Source organism: Athene cunicularia (genome assembly GCF_003259725.1).
Source record: "Athene cunicularia isolate RWA chromosome Z unlocalized genomic scaffold, athCun1 chrZ_part3, whole genome shotgun sequence".
In the NCBI taxonomy this organism is placed as follows: Eukaryota; Metazoa; Chordata; class Aves; order Strigiformes; family Strigidae; genus Athene; species Athene cunicularia.
The window spans coordinates 10,926,000-10,937,982 of record NW_020799144.1 but is presented as its reverse complement, the minus strand read 5'-3'; the positions used below and the strand labels follow the sequence as shown (position 1 = coordinate 10,937,982).

The 11,983-nt window shown below is 36.5% G+C and overlaps 1 protein-coding gene across 1 annotated transcript in view; it reads right to left on the bottom strand.

The window, feature by feature from the left end:
- Positions 1 to 11,983, bottom strand: part of XRCC4 (X-ray repair cross complementing 4) — a 187,350-nt gene that overhangs the window by 61,355 nt on the left and 114,012 nt on the right. The window contains 1 exon segment of the mRNA XM_026866720.1: positions 3,408 to 3,552. Coding sequence (XP_026722521.1) covers positions 3,408 to 3,552 — 145 coding nt within the window.

Below are 11,983 nucleotides of genomic sequence, written 5' to 3'. Positions count from 1 at the left end.
AAAGGAAAGGAAAGGAAAGGAAAGGAAAGGAAAGGAAAGGAAAGGAAAGGAAAGGAAAGGAAAGGAAAGGAAAGGAAAGGAAAGGAAAGGAAAGGAAAGGAAAGGAAAGGAAAGGAAAGGAAAGGAAAGGAAAGGAAAGGAAAGGAAAGGAAAGGAAAGGAAAGGAAAGGAAAGGAAAGGAAAGGAAAGGAAAGGAAAGGAAAGGAAAGGAAAGGAAAGGAAAGGAAAGGAAAGGAAAGGAAAGGAAAGGAAAGGAAAGGAAAGGAAAGGAAAGGAAAGGAAAGGAAAGGAAAGGAAAGGAAAGGAAAGGAAAGGAAAGGAAAGGAAAGGAAAGGAAAGGAAAGGAAAGGAAAGGAAAGGAAAGGAAAGGAAAGGAAAGGAAAGGAAAGGAAAGGAAAGGAAAGGAAAGGAAAGGAAAGGAAAGGAAAGGAAAGGAAAGGAAAGGAAAGGAAAGGAAAGGAAAGGAAAGGAAAGGAAAGGAAAGGAAAGGAAAGGAAAGGAAAGGAAAGGAAAGGAAAGGAAAGGAAAGGAAAGGAAAGGAAAGGAAAGGAAAGGAAAGGAAAGGAAAGGAAAGGAAAGGAAAGGAAAGGAAAGGAAAGGAAAGGAAAGGAAAGGAAAGGAAAGGAAAGGAAAGGAAAGGAAAGAAAAACTTGGATGCTCTCCTTCAGTAAAGAGGTATATTTTCTTCTGATCTAGGATCTTGTATCAATCACTTACAATGCAACAATATAAAGACAGCATTATGCTCTTGATGTTTGGTTTGTAGCTGCCCTTTCATTGCCTGGCAAACATGTAACAAGCACTGATGATGTTAGCAAAACTTGCAAACGGAAAATAATTCGAAATAAGATTTAGAAAGAACTGTGAGATACAATTTTATGTGACAGCACCTTAAAGTATTTGCATTACGAATAAAGAATCAAATCTTTCTGCAGGTTTGTGCAGGAGAGCTCAGAAATAAGGATTAATTTGTGCATTTGCAAATGTGATCACAATCTGTCATTTGATCCTCCTGCCAAACAGAAAAGCATGACATGCTTTCAAGGGTTGTACATCTTCCATATTTGTGATGGAGCATTTCCAAAGGTGAAGGAATTTAGAGGTTAACTTCCTCCCCACCGCCCCAGCAGACAGGTGGTTTGCTTGGATTAGTAATTTTTTGCTAAGTGACACAATACTAGAAAACATTTTGGGCAGGACCCCAATGTACCATCAGCTTAAGATAAAGTCTTTCACACCGTGTAGGATCTAGCCTTCTGTCAGTGCAAATTACTGAAAAGGCTTCATAAAAAGAAACACCTATATTTGCGAACTGGATTATGATACTAATTCTACATCTCCTTACTTCTGACAGGCTTAAGAGATGTGAAATTAGCCAAGCAAATTGACTGAAAGCTTGATTAGCAGCTGGCAAAAGACTTAAAATGAAGTTCAAAACTGTAGAACTAAGCAGGGACACAGAAAAAATAATCAGAAAAATAGAAATTATTACAGTTTGACTTTTGTAATTTTCCAGGTAAATGGGGAGATTGAATATAATCTTATCTAAACAAAGAATAGATTAGCACTGCCACTGTATTTTTAACTAAAGAAAGGATTAAAAACATATTCCAGTAATGAGAAATATCACATTTGATTTCTGAGATCAGCATGGGATCATAGAGAAACATGATCTTGCATCGTCAGGTGCATCTTCACAGTACTGGAAGGCATGTCACACACCAAGCAATGATGTGACCTGTAGTGCAAAGCTGTTGTTTACAACACAGTTCATACATACTCAATGAAAAAAGATAAATAGACAGAATGGACGTTCCCTATGGTAAGCCTTAAAATATTACTAATTATGTTATAGCCAAGAAGAAGGGCCACTCTTCAGATTCAACTCTGACCTGAATCTATAACCATGTTAGAAACACTTTGTACAGTATGGAAAAAATACTGTTGCTCTGCTTTTTTCTAAAATTTGCCTTACTTAAAAGGAATTAAAAGAAAAATATCAATATCCTTTAAGACCTTCCCCTGCACACAGGACTCAGATATTCAAATGCTGAGGATTACTCAGCCTAAGGACTCTATATTCTCCTTTGCAATCATTTATCTCCATAGGTCTTCCTTCCACAATCAATACTAAAAAGAGTGAAATTGTATTGCGGGCAAATGCAGTCAGACTCTCAAAATCAAACTGACTACATACAGTTGGGAAAATGGCATTGTTCATCATAATATATTAGACTCTAAAAAGACATAAGAGCAGTATTTGGCATTTTTGAAGAGTCTTCTAAAAAAACCCCAAACTTTTTAAACTAATTAAACAGGATTGGAAGTTTAAACATTCCTAGCTGGCACCAAGCCACAACCTTCTATGTTAAAATAAGATAATTCTCTTAACTGCCTTAAGCAGAAATCTTTGCTAATCATGGGAAACATCTCTGCAGTCTGCTTGTGTCCATCTCTCTTTAATCAGATTATCCATTGGCTACTACAGATTAAAAGGGAAAATAAGTATTTTCAAATCTACCTTACAACAGATCTTAAAAAAAAGATTAGATTTTGAAGAAAATACCACCAATCCTATTGCATCTCTGAGGTAAATCTGTGCACAACTAAGCACCTCCCAGATCATGTGAAAATATTACCAAAAATCAAGATTGACATAAGAAGAAAAAGATGCTTAGTGTCTTATAAATGCTGATCCCCCCTTGTGTTTAAGAGTGAATTCTTTTTTATCACCGTTGATCTTATTTTTAAAATAAATATATTCTGGTCTATTAAAAATGTTATTGTGAATTAATTTCCACTGAAATTACAAGGACAGAATCACAGGATGGTGAGGTTGGAAGAGACCTGTGGAGATTGCCTAGCCCAACCTCCCTCCTCAACCAGAGCAGGTTGTCCTGGACCATGACCTGTTGCATTTTGAATATTTTCACAGATGGAGACTCCACAACCTCTCTGGGCAACCTGTTCCTGTGTTTGAACACCCTCACTGTGAAAAAAGACACTCATAATGCTACTACTTTCTGTGACACAGCTGAAGCTGTCCATCTCAGCTTGACACTTGCTATAAATGCATCCTTCTTTGTCAGCAGTTATATGGTAAGCTACAGAACGTTGTTTCAGTACAATCTATTTGCTTGAAGTTATCCAAGTCAGTTAATGAAAATAATTTTACAATTCTCACTTTAGAGGTGTATTAAAATCAATGTCACTGGACCTGACAATTTAATCATTCACATTTATTCAGAGTTGGGTAAAATTACTGTAAATGACTATACAGAATGCAGCACAACACTGCTCAGTCTGAAATATGAAACTATACAAGAAAACACAAAAAAACCCCAAACCACAAACCCTCTGACATCCATAGATATAAAAACATTTCAATAAATTGGAAAACTGCTTACTTTTCCTTGGCTGGCAGTTCTGTCTCATAAGTAGCCATCTTAGCTCCTGTCCCAGCAGGCTTTGCAGTCCTTTGTCTTCGCTTTCTTCTTGGAGCAGTATCAATGACATCTGGGCTACCCAGAAAGGAATCCTTCCGTTCTGGTGCTGCCAAAATGAAGAAGACTAAAGTTGAAAAGAACTTGATTATGAAGTATTACAAGACAATTCTTAAAATATTTCTCGTTTACTAAAATCTCTATACTACTATGGTGGGCTCAGACTTGACAGGAGCTGGTGTCAAAACAGATGACATAAAGGAAAATTCAAAAGACCAAATTTGAACTTGAAAGATAAGCTTCCCTCAACATCTTTTTGTAGTCAGTGGAGAGAAAGATGGGCAGTTATAAACCAGAAACATACTGATGGTCTTCTCACTCCTCCATGTAGACTCTACTGTAACTAGAGAGGTAGCCTATAGAACCCAGTTTCACCTACCTGAAGTTAGTCTTTGTCACCTACAGAATAATTGAGTAAGATGTGCATGGGGCTCAGGGAAAGGAGCCTGAGCGTTCTGTTTACTGCATGGCTTTGTTCAGACTCTTGGTCTTCAGTATGAACCGCAATACACACCCAGAACAAAAAAGAATTAAATAAGTTTCAATATTCATTAGGATAAACCCTTGAGAGAAGCTTATTGCTGTGATCAAGCACTGTATTTTGTAATGTACTAGTGATTCTGCTACCACAGGCCTCCAGGCAATAAATCTTTACAGCTTCTGCTGGAGACTCCCTGAAGACAATGGGCAGAAAGACTGATGGACAGCCTGATGTCTGTTCAGCGAGGCAAGAAATCATCCACCTGGAACAAATCCATGCATAAACAGCAGCTTACTGCTCGACCTGGGAAACAGGTGGCTCTGGTTCAGACTAAACCTCTCACTGCCTCTCAAAGTGACAAAGAGTAGCTGCAGTTTGAAAAGAAAATGGAGAATTCCTAACATCACACAGCCCAAAACTGGATAACCCGTCTAGGTTTCCACTCACTCCTCTACTGAAGATAAGAAAAGTAGGCTCTGTCCAGGTTAATTTACCTACAATTTTAATTTCCATCATTACGGCATAAACTACAGTTTCACACCTGTATTCACATTTATATTATCATGTATATTCATAGAAGATTCATTATCTACATGTAAGAAACAATTCCCTCTCTGCTTTGACAATTATCTACTCAAAGCTCAAATGTCAAGACAACGGGACCCCTCCTTAAGCTAAAACCCTCCCTGCCCTTGCTATTAATGCACTCAGAAGATATGTAGACGTTTTTATTCCAGCTATCGACATCCTGCAACGTGCTTTTGGTATGCCTGCTTTAAAAATAAAGTCTTTAATTACTTTGTATTTTCGAGATAATGATATAAAGAACAGCACACATTTCAACTGAAATATATTAAATAATAATGTGGTGACTGAAGCTTATGCTATTATAGAAGCCTCCCTGATTATTACTTTCTGTGTGTTTTAAGAAGGTTTAATCTTCACATGGATGAAAGACACCATAATTTGAGATGCAATACCACAGGGCTTCACAGAAAGTAAATAATGGGTCCTATTTCTTCATTCCTTTCACAGTTGTTATCCACGTCTACTGAAAATGAAACAGGAAGATAATACGGAACCCACAGGTAATTTTTTCACCGTTTCTCAAAAAAAAAAAAAAGTGTTTCTGACCAAGAACAGTGCTAAATTAAACATGTAAAGAGAGGCTCCCTAGGGACAGGGCAACTACTGCTTACAATGAAGCATATGCTTAAATATCAGAACCTCTTAGCTTTTACCAGCATGAACTATAATACTTCACACACCTACAGCTCTTTGTAGGCTGACAACAGGTATTAGCTGACATATTTCCAAGGCATGAGCTAATTAACAAGTTTCAAAGTCCAGTATAGACAAGGTACATTGCCTATAATAAATGCTGAAAAGGGTTAAATTACAGCCTAATTCTCCACACTAAACTTTAACTAGCTATGCATACTTTTCCAGTGCTAAATGTTGAAAATATGTTTGTGATTTTTAGTTAGTATTTTCTGGCACCATGCTGATGGTAGCATATCTAACATTTAAATATTATTTTATGTATTCCAACATCACTTCCTAAAGTCGGCCCTTTCTTAATTAATACACATAAAATAGTTTACTATCAAGAACCAAACAAACTTAAATAATTTCACTATCATAGCTCTTAAACTTCCTTGTTGCTGTTCTCCTCCCACACTCTGCTTTTGCTAAACAGTAGATCCAGAGGTTAGTTACACACACAAAACCTACATAATGCTGTTGTTAAATAAATAATGTCTCTGTGCTTTTACTTGTGTAATATGCAACAGTGCTCACGGCCCTCAAACTCAGCATTGTTTAGTGTTTAGACACAAATCCTTTTTATCTTCTATAAGAGTCCTGCTGGTGTTCGAGTAAGGAAAATGGAAGAGAAAATGTTCATCTTTGCAGCATACTGCATTGGTGCTAACTTCAGGCTGGGAAAGGGTCTCAGTTTTCTACTAAACATCTCAATTTAATCTTTCCCATGAAAACAAATTTTGCTTTTATAACCTATTAAAACCAAGCAGAATAAAAAATATTGACCTAAGTGATTCAAGTAAATATCTGCAATCAACCTGACAATTTCTATTGTAAGAATGTTTCTTTTAATAATACCAAAGAGAAGGCTTCTCATTCAGAAAGCCTAGAAGACAATCTTATGAATACTAGTAGAGTGGCTCACAGATAATGGTTAATCACCATAGGCTTGGTTTTTTTATTTTCTTTTTTTCTTTTAAGTCAAACTACCTCTTAGGTTAGAACTGCTAATGAAAACATGGCATACACTTGAAGCTCAAAGTATGATGCATCACCATAAGACTTTAAACACAAACTCACTACTGCTGCCCAAAAACAATTCCCATTAATGAATTCATTTATAGTACTTGATTAAAAGCCAAAGAAAGCTGCAGCAAAATATTATTCATTGCTCGACACAAAATAATTGGGAAATATGAGGAACAGTCTTCAACACAAACCTAGTTTTCCATTCTGAAAATCTTTTCTGTCTAAATTTCATCACCATTTTATGGAAGAAAAGTTCCTTGACTTCTCATGAAATTAAATATCTTACTTTGATATTATGTAATACAAGATGAATGACTGTTACACATTTGAGAAGAACAGTACCAATTTGAATAAAGGGAAGAGTATTGTTTGATGAAAGCCAGTTAATTAAAGCACCTAAAACAATAAATGTTGATCAAGAAAAGGAAATGTTCCCAATACATAACATACCTTTTGCAGGTGAATAACTGCAAGAAACAAGACATACGAGAGCAAGAAAAACAATCATTGTTCAAGTACTAAAATAATAGTTGTGCTAAGAAGATTAAAGACTTTAAATAAAAACACTTGATGCATTTTTTCAGTTGTTTGTTTTGAAAAGTGATATTATTTGGTGGGCAGAGGGAGTATTCAAGTTAGAAAGGATATTCCAGAAAATAATTTAAACCGAAAATCAAAAATAGCTTTCACTGATTTGGTAGAGGCAGGATGAAATTAAATCAATACTGACCCATAATTTTGGGGTCTTGGGAACATAAGATGCCTTTACTCTAATACAGAAAAATGCCAGGACCCACTCTCAAGAGGTTTGCATCCATGCAGAACAGCACTGCCTCTTACACGGTCTCTGCTGGGAACAGTCTCTGGTGGGCCAGACTCTGCCTGGGGAACTGCTTGTTTGAGGTAGTATAGAGCAAAACCATTTCAGGGAACGTGCTAGCAATGAAAGGGGGCAGACACCTTTGCTCAACTGCCAGCATCGAGGCTGCATCCTGGCATTGTTTAGTGTCATGACCTTTGAAAACTACAGGCATTTTAAAATTAATTTCTGTATCTTGGTTAAAGAATGGCAGTCCAGTTATATTTTAAAATAGACTTTTGCCTTACTTTATTCTGATATACAGAAGTCAATTATTTGGAAATAATTACCTTCCAATCTATCATATCTACTTTTCAGTCTGAAAAAACACCCCACCCACCTTCATTCTCTGTATAGCATCACCCGTAATGAAATATCTACAGTTCTGCCTTGTCTAATTGCTAATGACAGTGCTGTATTCACTGACCCAACAGAGTCCAGTTTCTGTCAGCACAAGCTCTATTCTCGGTAAGAACTAAAACCAGTACTAAAAGCTTAGCTTTGCCATAAAAAAAAATAATAAAAAAAAAATTTACAAGGAGCAAAGCAATCAGAAAATTAGTACAAGAATTCCAAATTGGAGCAATCTGACTGCCTATAATGACCTAACTTCACAGAGATCAAAAGCATACTCTCAATGTCCAAATTCCTGAAAGGTGGACTGCAAGAAAGACTGCAAGTCTTAGTTGATGAGATTTTACATATAGGAAACATAGTCTCAGACATAACCACGTCTTTTCAGCTTGTTAGCATATATTTAAGATGTAACAAAGGATCCCTAAACTTGAACACATCTATTTAATTCATTCCTGTCACCAAAAACATTTGGTAGGGCTGCTGCACTTGCTTAGTTAAACTGTCCTGCGTAGGTCCAGATTAAAACCATGTACGCTAATAGTATTTTGCAAATGATCTATTGCTGTTAATGCAATATGGGTGAAAACCTTGCTATTTATAGTTGAAAGATTACATCAGTGTTATCATTTGTTTGTATTTCTGTCCTATTGGTAACTAGCCACAAGTGTACCATGTGTTTTTTATTATCTTAAATACTGATCATTTGTTTCCCTTGATAAAATATTTTTTTCTCTCTCAATGTTTGTATTCCTCAGCATGCTGAGTTACATTAGAATGGGACGTGTCCTTTGCAAATATAGCCCTACAGCCACAGACCCCAGGGGATTAGTCCTACCACTTATAATGCACAGGACTGATTCTAGGTTAACCAGTCACTCCACAAAATGAAACACTGCAACTGAAAACGTATTTAAACACTGTACTGCTATCAGAATTATGTTAATGAATTATCAGGACATAACATGATAATTTAAAAACCAATCATCAGTGTCAAAACGGATTCAAGGAACACTCACATTTCTGGCATGTACCACCAAATAAAATGTATTTAGCATTGTAAACTTGCTTTCATCACAATAAAGGATTTGCAGTTTTGGTTGGGGTTTTTTTTGTTTGTTTGTTTTGGGTTTTTTTTTTGTTTTTAAAGCTTTATTTATTTTTGGATCAGAATAGAACAGGAAAGATTTATATAGGACAGAGGCATTTATCCTCAAAAAAAGGACTGGTCTCTATTTAAAATTATCTCCTATCCTGGAAATTTTATCAATAGCAGCACAAAAGTCTGTCAATTTCAGTTTCTGTTCGGAATGAAAATTGACCCTGATTCCTTTTTCACCAGAGTAGTAAGGACTTACAAAAACTTGTTTAAATTTTCAGATATTAATGCTATCATAGATCCCCTAAATTCCTCCCAGAGCAGCCCTGCTCACAGAACAGAATTTCCTCGTTGAATTCTGCTTAACTCCAGGCAGAATGTGTGGCTCCACAGAATTACTCAACTGAACTTCCAAGTTCTGCTGTCTCTAATGAATCAGATGATTTAGCTTCAAGTCAGTCCCTTCCTCAAATATCTTGACATTTTCTCTAGGATGGTTTATTTGGGAAAAAGTCAGGCTGCACATACAATGCCTCTCCTGCTTTTGCCCTTGCACAGGATTGGTATAAGATAAACTAGACTGAAAGAGGACAAAGTGGTCACAAAATAAGCACCTAAAGAGCACCAGAACTGCCTGTGACAGCTGCTCTGTAAGCCACTAAAGAAAAAGAAAAAAAAAGGTGGAGCAGAACTCATCACTTTAATCCTTGACTATAGCATAACTCCAGTAATTGTGTGGTTTCTCAATTTTAGCCTAATTCCTAAGGGATCAGCCATAGCTGATAATAATTAGCATCTCTTTGACATTCTCAGAAGAGATCTCCTAAATGAATGGGTATGGAAATGAACGTGTCTCACTGATGTAGGCAATTCCTTCAAAGCAGGATTAAGTCATTCTTGACAGGCAGCTTAGGAAACACCACTTCTACCTACGCTAAAGTTATCCTGTACAGACACATTCTAGCCATAATCAGGCATTTTTCATAAGAAATAGATCCATTTAGATCACTCAGAGATCCAAAATTAAACATCAGTATTTACAGTTCACACATATGCTTCAGTGAAAGTCATAGGAATATGTCACTATGTTAACTTTAGGAAAACAGTAAGAATTATTCTCAATTCCCTTTGTTCTGTTTTACTTTATATTTCATTCTTTGTATAAATTTGGGTTTACTGTACCATAATCCCCTGGGGCCTAAAGGCAGTTCAGACTGCAGTTCTATAAATTCTCTGTCAGTTAGTTATTAACGTTTATTTTTATAAAGAGTAACTCCATTTGAAGTGTTTATGAAGACACATTTTAAAATAATCCCAGCAAAAAGTTTAGATCTAGATATACAAAATTTATAAATTGTAACCAGTTCGGTAAGGAAGTTTACATTTCACCCTGCTAGACTGTATTATCACTGACAAAGAGTCCTAAGTCAACATGTAGACTTGTGTATTTGCAAAGACTGTTCTTTTCCTGATGTCACCCTTTTCCAAAAGCTTTTAAAAAACAATTATTTTATTTAATCTAAAAAGCTTATTTCAAACCTTCAGGGAAACATCAAGTTATAATAAAAATCTGGTTGACATATGGTTTCCTTCTCAATGCTTATCTACTGGAAACAACTCAGGTGCTCATCTGTTACCAGTACATATAGTCTTGAAACTAGATGGCAAAAAAAAAAACCAGAGTAAATTTGACAAAGAAATAATGAGTTTGGTCAGGAAGCATGAAAAAAGTATCTTTTCATATATCAAAATATCAGAAAGGGGAAAAAAAATCATTTTTACAAATATCTGCAGTGACTCTGAAGGAGCTCATTAATTTTAATTATCAAAAACATGATTTGTAATAGAAATCACTCTTTTAAAAATACTTTCACATGGGATATTTCAGTGAACCATATGTACTTCATCAGATGAAGTACTAATTTTCAATTATCTATAATAATGTATGTGGCTAAAAATTAGTAATACTGTAATTCTAAGGAAGTCACTGGTTATAAACATTGTCAAAGGTTATGATTTATCAGTAATGCAACAATCTTGAAAATCCTCACAGTATACAGCTGCATACTATATATTTGTAGTGTCTGCAGCCTCTAAAAATTAGTACCTGCCTTAGAGCACAAACAGAAAGTTTTACAATGTGCTCAAATCTTCCCCGGCGTGTGTCAGGTAGAGGCTCCATTATGAAGCACTGAAAGATAAGAGATTACAACTTTGATATCTGAAACCTACTAACAATTAAAGTTGCTTTCCCTGCTTTATTTTTTATGGGTGTTTGGCAGAAGCAGCGGTGACGCTTGGCGACTCAGATGCTGTGGTGGTTTGTGACTAGCCAAAGGCTGGCTGGTGATGAGTTAGGCTGCTCAACAACAACATGCTCCAGCTTTCCAGTGATCCACTAAAAGTCCATGTTTATTACATGCAGTTTTAGCAATCCTTTTACATCTCTGACCCTCAAACCTTTCTGAAAGTCTATATAAATGCTGCCCAATGACACTAATTTTTATGTACCATGGTTGGATTTGCTGTCGTCTGGCACACCAGCACATCCGAGTTCAGGCAAGAGCATTAAAAAAGTCGCCTGAAAAGGTTTCGATGACCTAACTGTCCCGGGTGTGACTGTTTGCTGGAGTCATTCTCTGGACTCCCTTGATGTCTTATTTGGATCATCTGTACCACCCAGGGTGGAGGTAGGAAGCTTCTGAACAGTGTCCCCAGGAGACATTAAACAGCATGCAGGTCAAGTAAACAAAACAACAAAAAAGACAGATGGAAGAATTAAAAACATGAAACTAAGAAAAACTTCGGAAAAAACTTCTGGGCTGTGATCTTTCAATTCAGTGTGAGGTAGTGGAGCCCAAAGTAATTTCTCACCAGGCATGTAAAACATATACCTCATGCCTGGAATGCCAACTGGCATCATTTGTTCTAGGAAATTTTTCTGGTGTCTACAGCTGACATTGCTAAACCTGTCCAGCTGATCCAGGCCCTGGCACTGACAACGGTGGGCTGCCAGCTACCACCTCTAAGGCTACCCCATACGTCAGACAATACTTATTATGCCTAACCCCTGACTGTGTGGGTGTGGAGCCTGACATTGGAAAACTAGTCCTAAAGAAGAGTTTGAATAATGGCAATTACTCTATTTACCAATTTCAAATCAGTAAGAGACTATTTTGTTAACCTTTACGTAAAACGGTCACCCGTAATTCTATTTAGAATGTGAAGATAAAGTAGCATAGGTATTTATGAGCACTTGGAAACAGGGCTCCTGAATTAATACTAACAATAATTCTCAAACCTCTCAGGCATGAATTTGTAAGAACTATAGCTACTCCTGTGCTAACTTCTTCACTCAAAATCACTCTCTCTTAGATGGTGAAATATGTAACAGT